General features: G+C 36.6%; 1 protein-coding gene across 3 annotated transcripts in view; it reads right to left on the reverse strand.

Moving 5' to 3' along the window:
• TASP1 (taspase 1) overlaps positions 1 to 21,325 on the reverse strand; it is a 74,940-nt gene that overhangs the window by 34,395 nt on the left and 19,220 nt on the right. For 2 of the 3 annotated variants that reach the window (XM_030269225.4, XM_030269226.4), the window contains exons 7-10: positions 20,111 to 20,190; positions 9,493 to 9,599; positions 2,528 to 2,647; positions 1,514 to 1,592 (exon numbers count right to left, since the gene is read on the reverse strand). In XM_030269225.4, coding sequence (XP_030125085.1) covers positions 1,514 to 1,592; positions 2,528 to 2,647; positions 9,493 to 9,599; positions 20,111 to 20,190 — 386 coding nt within the window. The remainder of the gene's footprint in view (positions 1 to 1,513; positions 1,593 to 2,527; positions 2,648 to 9,492; positions 9,600 to 20,110; positions 20,191 to 21,325) is intronic. The other variant, XM_030269227.4, reaches the window with a different exon arrangement.

The raw sequence follows: 21,325 nt of genomic DNA on the forward strand, positions 1-21,325 counted from the left end.
TAAATATCCATATATGTGTATTTGTGACAGTTATAAATAGTATAACACTGAAGTATTTAGCACTACACAAAAGTGGTACCAGCAAAAAGAGAGGAGGCTACTATTTCAGGCCATCTCCTATGAGTGCACCAGGATGCTTGTCAGTACTCACACAGACTTCAAATCCAGCTGACTTTGCAAAGAACAGCTTTAAAGAAGTAAATAAAGTTGTCCACTTCAGCTCTTCCACAAACAATCTCTAATATTGAACTTGTGCTCAATTAATTAATTAAAACACAGTCCCAAATACTTAAATATATTCAGTTATGTCAGTAAGCATTTATTAAACTAAAATCAATATGGTGTCCCTTGAGTAAAAATGTCTTCTGACCCTCCTGTGTTCAGTGAAACCATCCCCTGAGTAAGCACCAAAAGAAGACATCTGCTTTTACTGACATTAAACTTAAGGGTGAACATCTACCTAAATTTTCAACAGTGCACGACAGACATGAATACAGGGGAAATAAAAGCAATACAGGATATTCCTGATGCTCTTCAGCCTCTATCAAATTTTAACTCTGCAATCTGTCACCTTGCTCCCCCTCCTATTTCTGCAGCAGGACTCCAACTGGTCTGGGATACAGGTGACATCACCTAAATCTGAATTCTGCACATTTTCTTCACCTCTCCCTATACTGAATGCTGATAACACCGACCCCTGAGCAGTGGGCAATACCATACATTTTGCAACCTGAAATAAGCACTTATGAAAGAGTGTTACAAGTAGTTTTTCTGATTAAGGCTGCTCATACAACCAGGGGGAGAAAAAAAAACAGTAAAAGCAACTCCTACATAATTTCACCTTAAGACTTTTGTGTTCTGTAAGGCAACAAATGAACACAATACATTTGTGTGTTGAGGACACTAAGCTTTCCAAAGAGAACAGAAGCTCTCCTAATTCTTACATCACTTCCACAATTGCTGAATAAATATTTCCTGATACACTTATTCCAGTATTTTGGTTTTGCCTTTTCCCTTCTGTTTCAGAAGGAAAAGAGAGATGAAGAAAAAATTCACTTAATTACTCATCTGAAATAGTAATTAAATACTTTTGAGGAAAAAAATGCTGCATGTAATATTTTTGTATCCAAAGGACCCTCTGATTATCTCAGTCCTTTACACAAAGCTTCCATTCCCAGAGGTATTCTGCATTTAATACAATACTTGCCTAATTAGCACTTCTTCACAGGAGGACAGGTTCCCTAATACTTAACAAATACAGCACATCTTTTCAGTGCAATACAAAACAGGATAAAAATTCTCATGGTTGCTAATTAACTAAAAAGGGCAATATAAGCAACCAACAAGAGATCAATTCATCGATTTAAATACAATACTGACACTAATAAATGATACAAATTAAATTATACAAATTTAGAATATAGTCTGGAAATTATGTTGGTATTTTAAATATGCAAACTAATTACAGAGAAAGACAGCAACTTCATTAAATATTTATAAAAGTAATAAATACCTGAAGTACTCACAGCAGTGGAATAAGGATTATGAGCTCCTGTATTTTCAGCCCAGCAGCCACAACCATAAAGAGCTGCCTAAGGAAAGAAGCACATTGTTCCTAAATGTTAAGTGTATGAGATTTTTGCTTTATTCTCTTTCCTTAAAAAAATGAAAATACAATAACAACCTCAAACCAACAACAACAAAAAAAGAAACACAAGAAAAATCCAGGTATTAATACAAAATATTAATATCATAACCATATTGCAATTCCCCTCCATCTTGCTACATCCTTTTACTATTCTTGAGATCTGAGTGTTTGTCACAGATACAGTATTCTAGCCTAGCTTAACAGAAAATGAGGGTAAAGATATAACCCTGTTCATATAAAGTCTCTTTCACTCTGCTATTCAAAAAACAAACAAAAAAAATCTTAACTACATTTCAAAAGATAACTACTTTTTGGACAGTGGAAAATGTCAACCAAAAACACAGCTGTACAGCAGTGGAGTACAAAACTTCTGATGCACCTCAAAATTCCCTAACAATATGGTGACACATCATAAATATATTATTATTATCATTAACAATAAATAGAACTATACATAATTTATAAACATAATAGTAATTATATATAACATATCATAAATACCTGGTACGTTCTTTTATTACTTTTGTCACTTTCTCCAATTCACAAGATCATTTAAAAATGAATTAGGACAGCTTCCCTAAATATTGAGAGAAATCTTATTTTAAGACTCTAAGCATTTAAGAGACCATTTAAGGACGTATTTCAGCCCAAGAAATTAACTTACTGATATCTCTGTCAAGAGGTAACTAACTACAGAACATCTTACCTATCCCTGTTTTATTACACTGATGGAGGACACTAAAAACACTTGCATATCAAGGAATTTCACAGGAAGGGAGAACAGAAGTTTGCTGACACAGCTTTTGCTTGACACCACACCTGCTTGAGACACTGAATAATTATTCTCACCAAAAAAAAAAAAAAAAGTTCAATGATCACCTGACCAACTCTTCCAGGATGCTTCAGTGCTAAACCTCCACTGGAGACAGCAGCAGCAACATTTCCTTCTTGGTCAACAACAACTGCACCAACTGTATCCAAGGTTCCTGAGTCATTCTCCTGCAGGACACACAAATAGAAAAAAATCCTAGCAAAAATAGTATATTAAAGTCAGATCATATTCCTTAGGAGTGTGCAAATGAGAGGTCTAGCAACCAAATGGATTTGTTATCATGCACTTGTACCCACTGCCATAAATCTTCCCAAAATGCTGCTTTCCCTCAGACAAGACCTTAATAAAACTTCCCCAGTAACAAGAAGGCAATAAACATCTCAGAACTAATCCAATCCTTAGATCACCTGCTTTTACTCACAGAAGTGCCAGAAGTAATTTTTTCTTAGTGGTTGCCACTTTTCCACTAAGAAGTGATTCAGTAACTGATGCCACATCAAAAGGCCTTTCCTAAAAGGCCCAAAAAAGCATTTTCAGAGGCTCTGATCTTTGAAGATGCGTGATTTTAAAAAAGTGAAATTTTAAAAAAAAAATCAAAACAACAAAAACCAACCCCCCCAAAAAACCCCAAAGTACCCCCAAAAAAAACCAAAGCACCACCAAAAAAAAAATAAAATAAAAAGCAGCTCTTCACCATGTAAAGAGAAAATACTGATATTCTGAGCAAGACAATAAATAGAAGCCTCAAGAAACAAATCTCCCCTAGGACAGATTCTGCCAGACTTGTTCTCAGTTCAGGAATCTTTAGTGAGTAAAGCAGTTTTACCTTTTGTTTCTGTAACTAGAGGGTAACTAGAAAAGTGTCTTTACTTCCATGACTTCTGAGTAGATTTACTCTGCCCAGGAACAGGGGTCTTCCTTTATATCCTTCCCCCATTCCTTAATGCACTACATTAAGTCCCTCTTAGAGAAGGAAGTTTTCCCCTTTCTGACTAAGCTTAGCCTAGATTCCCCTCTCTGCAGAACTCAGGGCAAGGCACTCAGACTTCATGCTCCAACACACACACAGCATGCAGTGTACAAAAAACAAAACCAATAAACAAAATTGATCCATCATCCATCACGTATTTCAGAGATGTACACTGTTGCTGCACAAGCCTCAAGCCTCTTACACAGACTTACCCAGTGAAATAATGCCAAAGTTTATTAAGTTTTTCATATATATGTGAATTTTCTGGACTAGAATTCAGAGGGAGAAATTAAGAAAAAAAACCAAACACACCTAACTATTCAACTTCAAATTATCAAGTTCCCATCATCAATTAAAATTCCCTTGGGCATACTGTGTCACTTATCAAGCATGGTTTCTAGTACTGTAACTCTTGATGATACTCTGGCCACACTTAATTTAAGAGAAAACATTTGGGTTCATCTGGGTCAGTCTCAAAAGGAAAAATCTGCAGTACAGTGCTACCATGTGCCACAATACTTCTCAAGCACCTGGAACTCCTAGGCAGGAGATTCATCCTTGGCTTTTACCCAGAGAAACAGTAAGTTTCTCCTCTGCACCTACACCTAGATCTTCTCTGGCAAGTTCTACACTCAGATGCTGGCACTGACCATATTCAATATTAAAACAAATGGACGGATGTCCTAACAATAAAGCAGAATAACTGCATAAAGACAGAGAGGGGTGAGAAGCTAGAGATCCATGGTACTGGTACTGGGAAGAAGGGTAAGCTGAAAAACAGAGGAAGGAAGGATCAGGAAGGGTAGGAAAAGTAGAAACAAAAGGAATTTTGATGCTGGGAGCAAAGGGGATAAGAAAAGAGCCATCTTCCTTCCAAGTTCCAAAGATGAAAAACATGAAGGAAGCTTTTATTAATATCTCATGTGCAAATGTATTTCCCAACTCCCAGGACTCCTAGACACACCCTGAGCTAATACTAACCCAGTTCAAACAATACCACTCAGTGGATTGAAAAAACCTTAACCAGCAGAGCAGACTGCTCACAGAACTTGGAGATTCCCATGCTTGGAGGTTTCCAAGACCAGACTGGACAAAGCGCTTCCCAACATTAATTCTCTCAAGATTTCTCTGTAGAGAAGTAGTACTATGATACAGGTGCTGCTGTCTACCCTCTGCCCCCCTTTTATTGAAGGAAATTATACCCACAACAAAAAATTTAATTAATAAACAACTACAGATATAAAAATCTAGTCAAAGAAAATCTTATCAAAGTTAGTTTAAATGAGGCAATGTTTTCTAAGGGAAGACTGAGGAGGTCCACACAACCTTCTGAAGGAAATCAGTATCTCTGAAGCAAAGGAATTCTGTATTTTACTTCTCAGTAATATAGGTTTGGAGGGTGGGGGGAGGAGGGGAGGAGGGACTGGTTTGTGATCAAAAAAAAAAGACACTGATACAGAGTAGATGCTGTATTTATCCTTATTCAGCAAACTGAAAACCAGTGATGTTCTATTCCACATCCAAGGGGAAAAATACATTGTCAGTATCTTCTGTATACATGAACTGTACTGGCAACCTTGATTTCTGGTCCAGTAAATAAAGAGCTCATCACAATTTAACAAAGGACCTTTCTTTACATCGCCTTATAGAAAAGCATCATGTGCCTGAGGAGACACTGCAAGACTGCTGAAAAGATTTCCAGTGTCACACATTTCATCTCTACAAATCACATGAATGTTGAAAAGCAGAGGATCCTGTCAAGCTAGTGTCAGGACAATAAAAACAAGTATGATAAATACTACAATTCAAAAACTCTAAGACCAAACTTCATACAGGTCCAATAGGGACTAATCAAGATCCTGTTTGCTTGTCCTTACCTTTCTATTGATTGATTTATTTAGCTACTTAAATTTTAAAATTTTGCAGGTTCCAAAGGAAACTAGGTGAAATCTGTTACCAAATTCTGTATCTGAGTTCAGATACTAAATGATACTTGTCCACTGCAAAAGCAGTTTGGGGATTTTAGCAATGCAGTATCGCAACCTAAATATCTATTAGTTAATATTTTGCAAGGAAGAAATTGAAAGTCAGTGTTATAAGTCAGACCTCATTACTTAATTTGCACCTTGCAGCAGGAAAGGAAATTAACTTATTAAACCATGGTCCAAATACTCAGATATTTGCTAAGAACATGCACACAAAACTGAAAGATGCTCACCTGCACAAATGCAGAGTTCTATCAAGCATGTTTTAAAAACCCTCCTTCCCTCCTGCACATAAAAAAATTGTAAATATCCATCACTACAAGCCCCTAAGGAAGCAATTAGCAGATTAGGAGAGCTCTACTCAGTGCCCACTGAAAGATTCTACACACAGGGCATTTTCCCTCTTCACTTGAGATAGTTCTGAAATGCCATGGAAAGTAATTACTACTGAATCTCATCTCTGAGGATAACTGACAAAATACAAAATTAATCAGATTGAAACTACTAATATTTCTGTGCTATTACCCAACTATCCAAAGCTTGATGAACAATCCCAACCTTCCCAGTTCAACAGTTGTTTGGTATGTAAAAAAGAACATTTTGTTTGATTTTCATGTGCAAGATGAGGAAATTATTCCATACTGTAGTTCCACAGATAAAGCCAAAACAAAACAACAAAACATAACTAGAATGGGTAAAAATTATTTAGGTTTATTTTCCCATACTAAATGGATTTTGAAGCATATTTTTGAAAACTGTAAGGTTTTATTATCAAAGACCATTTGAACACAAATATGAGATGGAACATTTATTTCATTTTTAAGGAAATTTCCAAACTGCAACACTAAATAAGACAGACACTAGGATTGCCATAGTTGACTGCTACCCTTACAATTACCTGCACATAGACAAAAATATTTTCTAAATATGTTCAGTCTTAATATACTAACAGAAGCACATGGAAGTGTTGATTCCATACATATAATTCCAACTGGTGCATACATATATCAGTACCTATGTTGAACTAGATAAAAACCAAGCCAGTTTTAATAAAACTCAACCTAAATAATGTTATTTATAGAGCTAAATAACTAGGCTATAAAATACTAATTTACAAACACTAATCTGTCCCAAAAAAATCATGTGTACTTGGGGTTCTTAGTGTCACTTATTCAAACCAAGAAGAGGACCATTTTTTACAGATATGCTGAGATCACTTTTGAAAGTTTGTAATAGCAAAAGACTAAGTAAAATCAGGGCTTCAAGCCAAACTCTGCTAAGCTATTTTCAAAGACAATTTCCTCTGGTAAAAGACAGACTAACAGTAAGCAGACAAATATTTACTTCTGATATTTGCTGGTGCTTGAGGGGAGAATTTGAGAATGGCATCTGGCTGAATGAACACATCATAGACACCCCCCATGAGAATGTTTAGTTACTTTTTGTTTGTGTGTGAATTATTTCTTAGCTATGTAAATCACTAAAACTCTGCAACTAAAAAAAGACTAAATTTTTACACCTTCAAAATTTGGTGAAGTTATTAATGGATCTTCCTGTATGCAAATGCATAACCCTCTGCAAATGCTACATTGGGTGAACAAAGAAAAATATTCCTTTAGTAAGTTACACTGCCACATTTTTCCATACAAACTTTGACAAATTTAAACAGCCTCGTTCTTTTTGAGGTTGGTATCATCATATTTTTATTGAAAACTAATTTTTAAACCTGTATTTTTCTTTTTAGCTGGTGATATTTATCAGTAGCTCAAACTTCCAAGTAATTTCAATCTGTTTTGGTAGAAATACTCTCTCTTCACACTGGCCTATTAGCTCTGATCCCATTCAACTCCACTTTTGTTAACATCCTTTCTACCTTGCTCTCCCCACAGCCTGCAGCACTGACAACAGAGGCACACGTGCTCAGCTGCAGCACAGAGTTAAAGGGGGTGAATCAAACCAGATAATAAAACAGCTCTGAAGTGCTGCTGAAAGGAACGGTCTGCAGCTCCAGAGAAGCACAGCTGATAAAAAAAAAATTAAAATTAAAAAAAAAATTAAAAATTTAAATAAATAATAATATTTAAAATAAAAAATTTTAAAAAATAAAAAAATAAAAAAAGTTACGTGAGCATTTACCAATTAAAATAACTTTGACAAGAAGATTAACTTCTAATTACTCAAGTATTTAAATAGTTTTAAACCAGTTATTTTAAAACCTTTTATGAGAGCACAGCTTTGACAGTGTGAGTTTTAGGGCAACAAATCACATGCCACATGAAAATGTCCTTACTAAATGACCTTTTTCTACTGATCCTTTAGTAGAAAAGGGTCATTTAGCAAGGACTTTGATGACCATAGAAGGGTCATCAAGTAGAGTAAATCTAGGGAGATATACTCTACTTTTTTTTTTTCTTTTAGAATTTGATTTTTCATTCCTATTTCATTTTGAAAAACTACTTTGAAAACCTTATTTCCTGCAAGGCTGCAATTATATCCTACACTCTGTGGATAGCACAGGAATTCCATATTGAGAACGCGGGTTGGTTTTCATCCCTGCAGACAGAGGACAAAGCTCTGGCTGAGGTCTGGATAACTGGGTGGATGTGGAAAACTGCTAGGTTTGACACAAGGAGGAACTGAATGTATTAAATAACAATGTGAGAAACCAATAGATCTGCAGACAGTGCTGTGAAGAGTGGCCAGATTCAATGGGTACCTGGATGGGAACACCAGGGACCTTTTGGGGATCCAAGTGCAGCAAGGCCAGTAGCAGCACCTGGGGAACTAACTCAGCAATGCTGCAAAAAATGAAATTCCAAATATCAGAAATAGCAAATAACCATATTGAAACCAGCAAGTTGTTAGTGGATTACTCACTAATCCACCCTATCTGAAGTGCTCTATCTGATCATCTCCTTTACCTACCACCACTGGCCTTTGGGAATCTCCAAAAGTGCTGCACAGGACTCTGGAGCCCTTGAAATTTCAAACTGCAGGTTGGTAAGCTCATGCACTGGCTGATGTTTCAAGCATTGACTTGCCCCTTATGACATGAACAGCAATAGTGCACAGGGAGCCCTCCTCCCCCAGGTACACTTTCACACTCCCAGTTTCACAAGGAGGTAACTGAAGTTCTGGGAACAGGAAAAGTTCCAAAATGGACAACTAGTTCCATGGCTCCCCCATCCTTAATTTCTTCACAAGGCTTAGCTCCTTGAAAAAATAAAAATTAGTATCCTGCCAGAGAAACATCTTGTCTAAGAACACAGATGTAAATTACCTATTTATCACTGTTTGCCTTTGCAGACAGAGAATAGACTTTTGCTAACAATTCTCTGGGATTTATACCTTATTTATATCAATATGTGTAACCACACAGTAGTCAGACAGCTCAGCAAAGCAAAGAGAAATGGCCAATCCAAAGGCCCACAGGCCCCAAATAAAGCACAGGAATTTAATTTCATGAGCCATACTTTGGTATTCAACATTAAACATAAATACTGTGAATGACATTCTCACAGGTTACCAAAGTTCTACATTTAAACTAAAAATGAGGGGAACAGAGAGAATCCCTGGTAGTTTTGGAGCACAAGTAATATGGGCCAGGTCAATGCCAGATGCATGCACCGATGCACATGTTTACCTACCTGGTATTTCAAATTTCACCAATTCCAGTTCCATAAAGCAATGTGCTCAGGATACATTAAAAAGTGGAAAACAGTGACAGAGATCCCAAGCTAAAGAAAATGTTTTGGTAAATAGAATAAATAGTAGAAAATATTTTGGTAAATCTGTATTTACATTTGTCGTATTTCCAGTTCAAAATGAGCAAAATATTTTTCTTAGCACAAACAAGATATAAAGTGATGGTTTGGTTTTCAAACAGCAAGGCAGAAGGTTTTAACTACACTAAGTTTTTATCATATCATCTAAACATTAAGATGGACAAGGAGAACAGGCTTCTGAGGCTACATCAGTCTTATCATATAAGACATGAAGCTTATTAGCAATCAGCTGTAAGTTTAGGATGACACAAGAATTTGAAACAAGAGCTAACCTTTTCATTTGATTGTCTTCTTTTCTTTAGTTGAATGAGATCTGTTTCCACCTTTTCGGCCAACTCCAGCTTCCTCTTGTTCCTCTTAAAAGCTGCTAAACTAAACCCTATAAAAATAGTTCAAAAGCATGTAACTAAGTAAAATTTACTTATTTTAAGCAAATATTGATAAGTCTACATTTTGAAGGACACATCCCCCACTTCTTTACTGATGCAAAAAGCATCAATAAAAAGCCAAAAACTAAGTATTCAAGTTTCAGTACAAGTTGTGCATATCTTTTCCTAAGTTTAAAAGTTCTACTATTGTTCAGCAATCATGAAGAGTAAAATATCTGGTAGAAACACAGCATGAACACATGGAAGCTGGTCTAAATATCTTTGGCAATGAAGCAGCACTGCACAGAAGAGACCAGAATAAGTGGCTTGTGTTAAAATTGGTTTTGACTGCTGACAAGAAAATAGATACTATGTGAGCTCATTCTGATAGCCATAAAATTAGGTTACTATTTTATTACCTTAATCACATATCTGTATGTTTACCCATATATTTAAAGCCACACACAAGTCTAGCAGTAATTTATGCTCCATAATCCAACAGAGTCTAAAGACCACCTACGTCTCAAGAAGACAAACACCTACTTTCTACATCTAAGCCCTACATTCAGAAAGGAAGTGCTCTCTAAAAAATAAAATTGTTATGCTTAAGAGACTAAAATGACATGTTCCCATTTTAGAAGTTTCAGTTCATGAACAAATTGCAGATATTGACATATTTAGTTTAAATTAGTTTTGACTCAATATCATCCCCAGGCTGTTTTAACATCCTCTGTAAAATGTAAAGAGGTGGGGAGAAAATGTCTTTTGTCACTTGTTTAACCATGCTAAATCAAGCTATTGGGAGAACAGAGCAATTTGAATCTTTTACTTATACAAGTATGTCACAAATTCAATGGAAACTAAAAAGCACAGGTTTTTCTATAAACTTTAAAAAATGTCATTTTAAATGAAATTCTGAACACAGTTACATCAATATTATTCAGAAGACTGGAACAGCTACATGAAGTCTAGTAATAAACTCAATGTTGCAGAGTCAGTGGAACCCAGAACTTTCATTTACAATTCTCACAAAGTACACAGACAGTGAGCATTTTACTCTGAAACTTCTCAACACAGGTGCCAAATTCACTTAGCAAATTCTCTTTTAATCATGTTTTTAAGTATGTAAAACTGGACCTGGATCTGTAGCATTACGGGAAGAACTGACCTCCTGGAGGACTTGGGGCTCACATCTCACTGCAGACAGCATTTTGCCTGCTAAAGTCCAGAGCTTGCAGTGCTCAAGGTGATGCTTGCCAGGCTGTGGTATTTCTTATGGCAAACAACTAGCTTGAAGCACCTAGTTAGTTATTCAAGTATATAACTCAGAAAGTAGTGAGAAAGCTGCATTTCTCTCCAAAAACCTAATGAATACCAGTTCCTTAAAAATGTAAACCCATATTAATCAGCTATCACCAAGAAAGGAATTCATTCTACTATATAGAGCTGATTAATGCAGCTACTTAGGACAACACATTTCTAAGTTTGAAATGAGGATGAAGAGGTAAAACCTGAATACTTGATAAGAGGGAGAGACAAAGAATCATTTTAGTCAAGTACTACCTGGAAGTGGGGAGAAACAAACTAATAATCTCTAACAGATCAAGAACTTCATTAACAGAAGTGCCCCAAAATAAAACTAAGCCAGCACATTGTTTTAAAGAGAATTTTTAAACAGGAGAACTTGTAAGTTGATGTAAGTTCACCAAGCACAGCAAATACCTGTGGGCAGAGCCATAAGGGGTGAGTAAGAAAGGCCTTGGTGCTCCTCAAGAGCAGGCATTACACAGGGGTAAATATGCCTAAGCCTGTTACCTGCTGCTGCCACTGCCAAGCTGGAAAAAATGTGGATCTAGAGAGGCAAAAGGGTGCAGGAGCCCCCACATGCAAACCTGAACATCTTCCCTGCACTTCAGAACCAAATGTCAGCAGTGTCCCGAAACCTTCTGCAGTATTTGCACATTCAGCAGTTCAAACACATGCACAAAGATCACATCAAATGCACAAACACATGGACTAGTTCCCAGCTGCACAAAGTGCTGCTATATGGCCTCTCAGCATCTCCACTCCACCTATACCTTGGTAGAATATTTATCCTGCCATTTTTCCACAACCTACAAAATTCTCCAAGCTTGAGAGATGTTTCATTCACTTAAGACTGCAATCCCTAGTTAAGCAATTAATATTCAGAGGTAACCCTGTGCTTTAAGATTGTCTTTTCAAAACAAGGAAAAGACTGAAGACTTACTCTGAATGATCTGCTAACAAAAACTTCTTATCTGCATTGTTAATTCAAGATGGTATCGATAAGTTGAGAAATACAGGGCAGAAAAAAACATCATTATGAGCAAAGAAGTACATACATGACATCTGGGGCTATGTCAGACAGACAGATGAAGACACCTTTCTAGCAGCATTTAATGATGTAGGTTGGAAGGGATATTAGATGGTTGCAGAGTCCTACCTCCAAAAAAAACCCAAATGCAATTTAAAAGGATTTGTTAGATTCTAAGTACTTTCAACAATGGAGATTTCACAACTCCTCTCAGCTTCTGCATCAGTATCTGATCAACCTCAGGTTTAAATAAATAAGGTATTAATTCATACTCCTCAGTTTTGTTCAGTTTACCACGAAACCTCATACCTTTCATACCTGTGAGGGAACGTCAGACTAGTCAGACATCCCCTAGAAGGGAAATTCTTGTGCTCAGACTACATTGAACTTCAAAATAGTTATTAGGATTAACTTTTAGATGAAAAAGGAAGATTTTGTTTTAGCAAGGACTTATGAATAACAGCCTTTCGTCATTTAAGAAAAATAATTACTAGCAGTAATTATCAATTCCTCTTAGCAAGATAAGCAAGCTAATACCTCGAAACTGACCAAATAACCATGAAATAAAGGACCAGGTTACAACTCAAAACCTGGCAATTTTTTCTTCTGATTGTTTTATGTCCAACTTCAGTTAAAAAAAAAAGTCATGATTCTTAGTTGAATCTTAAATTAGTTTTTTTTCTCCCCAGAGTAAGGGAATAAAGACTAAACCAAGTGACAGGCTGCCTGCCCTCAGTTTATTCCTGCCTTTGTCATGTCTATTTATGTAAAACCACTATAAATGCCATTAAAATGAACAGCACTCTCATTGCTTCGTCTTGGTCTACTACTGCCAAAAGAAACTGAGGAACACAAGCGAGCTCCAAACTGCACACACCAAAGATGTGTTTTATGAAAGTTTTCTGAAAACACCCTCTAAGGCTGATCCTTGACAAAGAACATACTAAAACATTCCATGAACTAAAATATAGCCTAGGATTCAAACGTGCTTGGTTAACCACACACACACAACATGGAAGAACACCCCACAACAAGTTTATTTTGCGAATACGCACTACAGACAGAAAGAAAACACCTAGACACAATTTGAGTTCATAGCTCACATTAAATCTAAAACAAAACCTCAACTTTGCGGTGCAAGGACACTACAGAATTTCATTTGTCCTTAATGACAGTATAAAAACCACTCTCACCTTCTCCAACCAGACAGTGCATTCCAAGCTTGAGAAAAGGAAAGGGTCACAACACAGTGATGAAGACAGGCATGTTTTCCTAAAACAAATGCAATATAGCTACATCAGCCTGATGTTGCTGGATCAAGGAGGAAGAGAAGAGCAAGAGAAGCAAAGCTTACTGACTGGGAAGAAAGCTAGGAAGAGGGGTAAGGGAGCTGATGGAATTTTAGCTTGAAAAAGTTTTGGATCACAGCTCAGTGGTACTGTTGTTGAAATGTATGAAAAGGTATTTAGTAAAATGTCCTTTGATTTTGCTCAAGAACTTAAAAGTTTAGATGTAATTCAAACAAGTACTTTCAGATGAATCCCTGGCAATTACTACCTACCCATGTAACAACATGTGCACTCTACATCATGCTTAGAAGAACTGAGAATTGAGTCTTGGGAGCCACAGAGTACAACCAGCCCTGTTGTTCTGCTCCATCATTTATGCACCTAGTGGCATAAATAAAACCACCTCCGAGCTGCTGGGAGAGGAAGGGAAAAAAAGAAAAAATGTCCCACAGCTTTATAAAATTGCTGTTAAAATGTCATTTAAAATGTCTTGTTAAAATGTCAGTTTCTCAGGCCTAAAGACTCAAAGAGTGACAGCCGTAGCACATCAGAACCAAAGTATTATAAATCAATCCAACCTCATTTACAGTATTTATCACACATCCCTGCCTCGCAGCATGGGGTGCCTCTTCTGGAACAAATAACCTTCAAGGACCTGGAAACACCTTCCTAATCATCCACATTCTTCCTTCAGCCCCCAAGGTACCAACATGAGCGGACCACGTGTACTCTGCAATTTGGGTGCAACTGTGGCAGACAGGGGAAGCTCTGGTGGGACACTTGGTCACAGCAGAGGTGAGACAAGTTTGCCTGGGAGAAGGTTCAGTGGCTGAGCACAGAACAGTAGAAGCAGCTCCTGCTCAACACCAGGAGAGGTTGGCATCAGTGGATGTGGTATCAGAACATGCACTTGATAATATTTATCTGTAAATGCAGAAGAAAAGTCTCACAGGCTCATCTTGTTCAAAGCTAAGACTGATGGTTCTGACGTTCCTGGATACCCTGCTGAGAAAAGTCCACAAGATCTCCATTACCTAATTAATTAGCCCAAGATTCATCTCCTAAACTATTACTGCTAGTCAATAAATACACCTTTTTTACATGATTTTTTAATCTATCACCATCTAACAAGGACATGAGAAAGTAATTTTCAGCAAGCAGGTCAGAGACTAATGATGAAGAGATTCATCTATGCCACTTGTTTGCCATAAAACTTCCACATCCTTTACTCACCTCCTGTACTCTGATCATTCCCTTAACTCCTTTAAGCATTATATTACGTACAAGTAAAGATTTAATCAAAAATCTCGACAGTTCTATTAGATAATGATACAATGACTAAGTAAATGAAACACAACTGTATTCCCCATTCTACACAGCTCTTCAGAAGTTTTTCTCAGTCACCTTTCATAGCCCATTAGAAACTATTCAGAGACCACAGGCAGATTAAAAGCAGACTTGTCCTATACATGGAGTCCTTAAAACTACTGAAGTGTTCATACAGACTTAAATACAACCCTAAGACACCTTTTCATTTGTTAAATAATGGTACAATTGATACATATCTACTTGCTCATTCTAGCCCTATGTATCTTAAACAGGCCTGCAGAAGACAGGTTGTTTATTAGAATACACTGTTAATTTCTTGCCCAAAGTTAATGCAAAACATTTTTACTACAAAGTCCATGTTTCTTTAAAATCCCCATGCTTTTATAAGCCATATGTATTCCCTTATTTATTTTCAGCAAGGTTGAAAAATTTAGATAATGGCTATATGAACAACTTTATTTTCAAATAGAGGAAAGAAGCATAAATTTTTAGCACCACTAAATGACAAATCAAGTTCAGGACAATATTCAAACCCTCCTGGTTACAGTGGTGGAACAGCAAGCTGGGAACACAAACCCCAAATACTAACTTTCAATCAGACACATTACAAATTACTATGCAACTAAATATTATGCAACCTGTAAGTGTTCAGCAATCGTTGTTTAAAATCAAACTATAAATTGAAAATACTACAAAAACCCCAAGAATATTTAAAAATCTTTGAAGTAGAAATAGAGCTCTGACCAATCATACAGCACCCCCTGGCAGACTGCTTAGAGTCAGCTGACAGAAGCTTTCTGCACTTTATCTTTCTATTCCATATGAAAGTAGAATGCAACTATTGGCAAAGAGAATTAAAACGGAATATACTAACAAATTAGTTAACCCACAAGAATTCAAATGATCTTGTGAAGAATTCTGTTGAGAAGTTGCTAAAATAAATGACACAAATTAAAACAGAAAGACAAAAATAAATTTCTTTTTAACAAAGCTATTTTAAATGACAGATTAACACCACTTAGGCTTGTGTTGGGACTAAAAGACTAACAGAGATAGCTTCCATGTTGCCATGCTTTGCCAGAAACAGCAAAATGAATGGGGGGGGGAAATAGCACTTGGCTAAAGCATATTAAAAAAATAACCTATCTCTCAGAGCACTACTCCATAGATCTGTTCTTTACAACACAAACTCAGGGCAAACTGCTGCTGTACACAGCATTTCTTACTACTTTCTGCAAGAAATCTTGTTTTTGCATCAAGCAGCCTTCCCTGAACCTGGAAGATTTTAATTCAAAGTATCTTCTGGGCACTTTGGCTCAACCTTTTTCCTGGGTAACTTACAGCCATTCTCCTGGCTGCACTCAGCTGCTCAGATTTCAGAACATCAAATGACTCTACAATACTGTCTCCAAATCCAGGGAAGATTTACATCATATATTCAGATTAACCAAGCTTCCTAACCAAATCCCCAGAACCCTTCAGTTTCTCTCCAAATCTTTCATCTCCCCCTTAAAAACAAAGGACACATGGTCTGAGCCACTGCCCTGAGCCACTGGCTGAAACTCATAGCAGAGTTCCAGCAATACTGCAAATGTTTTTTTTCTAATACAATAATAAGTAATGAGAAAACTGGGAGTGAGGTGAGATTTGGGGTTTTGGAGGACAGGCAGGCAATCCTGGTGGTCAGGGAGACACACAGTGTCACTAGATATAGCACAGTTTGCACTACACTCATCCAAAAAAGACTCTCCCTCATTAAAAAATCCAAGCAGCCATAAGATAAACAAGAATTTCCTTGCATGCACACAGTTAATATAAAAAAAAGTAACAAAGTACAAGTAAAGAAATGGTCTGTTACAAATAGAATTTCAAACCGACCCATAGCAGCCCTGAGTCTGTTGAACAAGATGTGATTTTACTGATGACAAAAAGTTATTCAAGGTAATTTGAGAATTTGACTGAAGAAGGATTCTGAGTGGGATTCTGACAATGAAGTAGCAGCTTTTACTCAGCAAGTCTCAAAATAATGACAGTAAGGTAACTTGTAGTTGTGAAGGTTTACTGCACTGTTTATTTTCCATGTATGCAGGAGTCACTAACAAATCCAGAATGTAGAGTCTGGAATAATATAAGGGATAGGGGAAGGGAATCAAATACTTGCTGTGTTCTTACATCCTTCCTTAAGCATCTTATTTATGGCTACTCTTGAACTGCAGTTCACAATTTATGTGGATCCACTGCCACTATTTTTGTCCTTATATAACATTATTCACTAAGGTGCTTACAGTCACTTCCACATTGTTAGAGTTACAAGTTTGCTGCATGAGTAGGTGCCTTCCTTCTCTTTCCCTTTGAAGATATAACATTGTAAGCAAATGTAAGATGCTGTCTTACAACGTGTTATCTTTGTCAAAGATCATTTATATCTATTATAGGCTGAGTTGATAATTTCAGATAGAAGTGTTTTGGTTATTACTACTGCAGGCACAAATAATGGCAGCTGAGGATGTACCTCAAATTTATGTTGCATATTTAAAGTGTCCTTTTAACATTTTTAAGAGACTGCAATGTACAGTATTTCAGCACTTCTAAATTGTAATTACACCTTAACACTTGGATTACACTGCCAAAGCAGTCTCTCTAACACAGAGCAACAAAGCACTGGGATAAGCCAGTATGGGCCCTGTACTGGCAGCCTCTAGTCTGGGCAGGGATTAATAAATTCAGCTTCCTTGCAGACTGTTGGCAATACAGACAGATCACATTTCAGGTGTTTGGGTTTGTTCTTTTTTTAAACCACACACTCTGTACACTGGAAAGTCACCAGGTTTCTACAAATGGTAGAAATCTCATTTCCTCACACACTTGAAGTCGCCAAAGCACATGAGCCTTGACAAAACCTTGATGTAATTCAACAATTAACATGGTTTAAAACAGGCTTCCAGTTTTGTGCTTCCATTCTTGGATAGTTCTGAGAGAACCATGGAGTGTGACCACAAAGCAGATCATGACCCTTTCTTTGATACTGACCACAGGGATGCTCCACCACCCAATCCCCCAGCTTTCCTGACAGCAGCTGCAACATTATTCTTCTCATTGCTCTTCTCATCCCAGCTCCAAGAAAAAGGAGACAGAAAAAGACAACTTCAAGAATCTATTTGCCATGTGCAGCACAGAGAAGCCAAAACATGCACCTGCTTTGGTGCATATGGAGACCATGCATAGTTCTCCCTGCCAATATTTACTGCAAGTACACATCTAAATTTGGATTAGAGGTTTTTGGAGGGGATTTTGGTTTGGTTTTTTGTAAATAAGTTACTAAACATATTTTCCTGATGTTTAGCAATTCATTCAGTTCTTTCTTTTACAGAGCTATTCAGAAGCTATGCAATGTCTACTTAATTTACCCCCAGTTCTCCATGCAAACTTCACCACAGCAATGGTAGCAAACACAATCAAAAAAAACACCCTTTTTTTGAAGATTGGTACATTATTTAACAAAACAGCTGACTTCAGATGAAATCTCTTTGTTGTTGCTTGGAAACAAATTCTATTTGATTGTTTCTTAAGCATATCTAACTTTCCTTTCCATGGTAACATTGGATAAATTTATTTTGGCTTCTTATATGCTATCTGTGAGAGAGTTTCCAATTTCTTTTCACTTGTAACAATCCCATGTTGTCACACATGTTGTTAAGGGTCATCTTCCAATCCCACTGACCAGAGGTCAATGAAGTACAAGATTTACTTTGCTAAGGACTGGGACAGGAATCAGTATAACATTTCCTGGAACTGATTCTTCAGGTTCTTGTTTACTCTTGCTTTTTTTATTTTATTTTTTTTAAGGAAAAAAAACTCAGATATACTAACATTAATAACTATACTGCAAAATTAACTTGTCAGTAGTGGATGTTTCAACTGTTTAAATGCAAATTGTTTTGCTAAATAGAAGTATGCTGAATGTACTGTGGAGACAAAATGCAAGAAGTGGTCTATTGGAGCAGGATTGTGAAAATACTGGCTGGGATTATTCTTCTAATGTTTCTCCAATATAAATTCATAGTATGGATTAGGCAAACCAAACTAACAGTGGCCATCCCAGCTAGTGTGCATATTTATTCTGCCTTGGGTACGTTGTAGCTAGCAAATATATCATCTGGCAATTAATATCACAATCAAAACACACTGGTACTAGAAACAGTTGAAATCTGTGCATGCAAACAAAATTAGTCAGGGCACCTTGTTTGTGAAGTATCTCCTGCATGTAAGCAGCAACTACCTTCCTAAAAAGAGAAAAAATTTAAAAAAAAAAAAGGCAACCCTCCTCCCCACAAAAAAACTTCAAAGCATTAAGTGTTTCTACTCTTTCTAGAGCCACAGAAATAAAGGTGTTCTGCTCAACTCAGCACAATAGCTGTTCTGCAAATGCTATTTTGGACAGCAGATAGAGCAAAGGTTTCAGTCATGTGGAGTTAGAGATCAAAACTTTCTGTTCAAAATGAAATGTGTCATGAATGTGTATGAAAATCAGTGCAATCAAATAAAACAGTGCCACTGTTTCAGGGGTTACACTTCAGCACCGAGTATCAACAATTCTGAGCTGCAGTTTCTAGATATTTCTTTACATTTAAAATTAGAACCAATAAAAGGCTTAATGGGAGCCCTGGGTTTCAACCTCTGATCTAGGGGTAAGATATTTGAAGCAGTAGTACTCTTTACAGTAAAATAAACATTCCTAATCTTCTGTGTTCTCCTTCTTTGGGTAATAACTTCTGGTTTTTTGTCCTGCATAACCTCAACAGGCAGCACAGGGCATGTTCTCACCTAAAACAAACTACAGACTGGTAGTTATGGCACTTCCCAAAAGGCTGAAGAAGAGAAGGAAGAAAACCACATCTTCCTTTCCATGGATAAGTGCACTCATTTTAGCCTAGTTCACAAATGATGTTTTAATATAAAATAACAAAACAGTGATTATGTTAAGATAATAAGCTTTTATATTAGATAGGATCAATATACAGTATAATCCAAGTCTGTTTTCCAGACTGGGTTATTATCAGATTAGGTGAAGTGAAGCCTTAGGTTGAAAAAAAAAAAAAAAAAAAGGCAAATCACTTTGACAGTATGTTTAGACAAGAGCAGTTCTGGACAAAGCCCCAGAGATGAGTGTAACTACACAATCTTAGAGACAAACTGGCACCTGCTGAATTTTGATATATGGCTAGTTGGTGCTGTTAGGGTGGATGGATCACAACTGGAGACTTGTAGGACTGAGCTTTTAAAGAGCCTACATTTTGGTGAAAAAGAAGTCCATCATTGAATTTAATCCTAGAATCACAGAATCACTTAAATTAGATGTTGCTAAAATACAGCTAAAGTTAAGAGTTTACAATTTTTTCTATTTAGAAACTTATTAGAAAATTAGTAAACTTAGAACAACCCTTACAGACCATACACAATAAGCTAGTTGAATGTTAAGAACAATGAAGTGATGTACACCTCAAAAGATGAGGCACCATTTAAAGTTACTCTGTCCTGTTCTTCCTACTGACACCACCAGTTTACTCACTTGTAGCCATGATACCTGGAGGACATGCTGGTATCCCGTGATCAACTGCCCATCTGTAAGCTCCTTCACCAACTAAAAAGCTAGGAGACACAGAAGAGGGAGTTTAAACAAAACCATATAACAAATCCCCCTTTGCTTGCAATTATTTTTTCTATTTGGTTTGGTCAATTTTAAATCATCAACTATCTATATTTCACAGGACCGTCTGCTATTAATTACATTTGGCAACCTTACGTAGTTTCATTAAAAGATTATGCAGCTCTGACATTAAATGTGCTATTAAGTTTGAAATTGAATACAAAATCAGCATCAGCTTTCAACTGCAGCTAAAACAGGACAGAGCTGTCTCAAATCTTGCTCTCTACATCAACTTAGCAAGATTCTGAAGACTAAAAATATGGGATGAGAAAGGTGAGAATGGTAAGGTATTTCCAGTAAAGCCAGCCAGTGTCAAAGGAATACCAAACAGTATTTGGAGAAGTACAACACAAGCTAAAAACTAACTTTATTCAGAATGATTAAGGTCTATTTCATGGAATTTTATCAATGATTTGCAAATGAGAGTAGGCCATTAAATTTTAAATATACTTGTAAAAAAAACTCCAGCCATCTAAGAAGCTGTTTTCTAGTCAGTACTGAACACTTTACCATAGTGAGACAGTACATACTGCTATGACAACAAAAAAGAGCAAAAAATATACACACACATGGAACTTCTAGGGATAGAAGAAAAAGCAAACCTCATGTTGTTTCCCCTTAGAGAAATTAATCTTACTGCCAAAAACAGGATATGTAGTAGCTGGAAATGAGACACTTTCATAAAGCTGCTGTGCAACACAATAAAGGACAACTACTTCCAATCTTATTTCAAAAGTGGACAATGAAGTTAAGAATAACACAACTGCCTAATGGACACAAGAAGCAAAGACTAAGAATTTTCAGCAAACTGGAAAAAGTTTTACTGAAATACCAGAGTTAAGAAGATGAGTCTGAAGAAGTTATTCCAGCTACAAAGTAGTCCCTTGGGCCATGCAGTTCTCAGTTTCTGAGAACACTATTGATATAGCAAATTTGTTAGCATTAATGCTGCTATAGTTTTCTTGACAATGCCACATCCAACATCTGCAGCTTTCATTATACAGTATTTTGTGGCGGTATTTTCTATATTCTATATGATTTAACCAATCCAAGAGGTATGCCCAGTCTTTTTTTATT

This window comes from Taeniopygia guttata, chromosome 3 (genome assembly GCF_048771995.1).
Source record: "Taeniopygia guttata chromosome 3, bTaeGut7.mat, whole genome shotgun sequence".
NCBI classification, from domain to species: Eukaryota; Metazoa; Chordata; class Aves; order Passeriformes; family Estrildidae; genus Taeniopygia; species Taeniopygia guttata.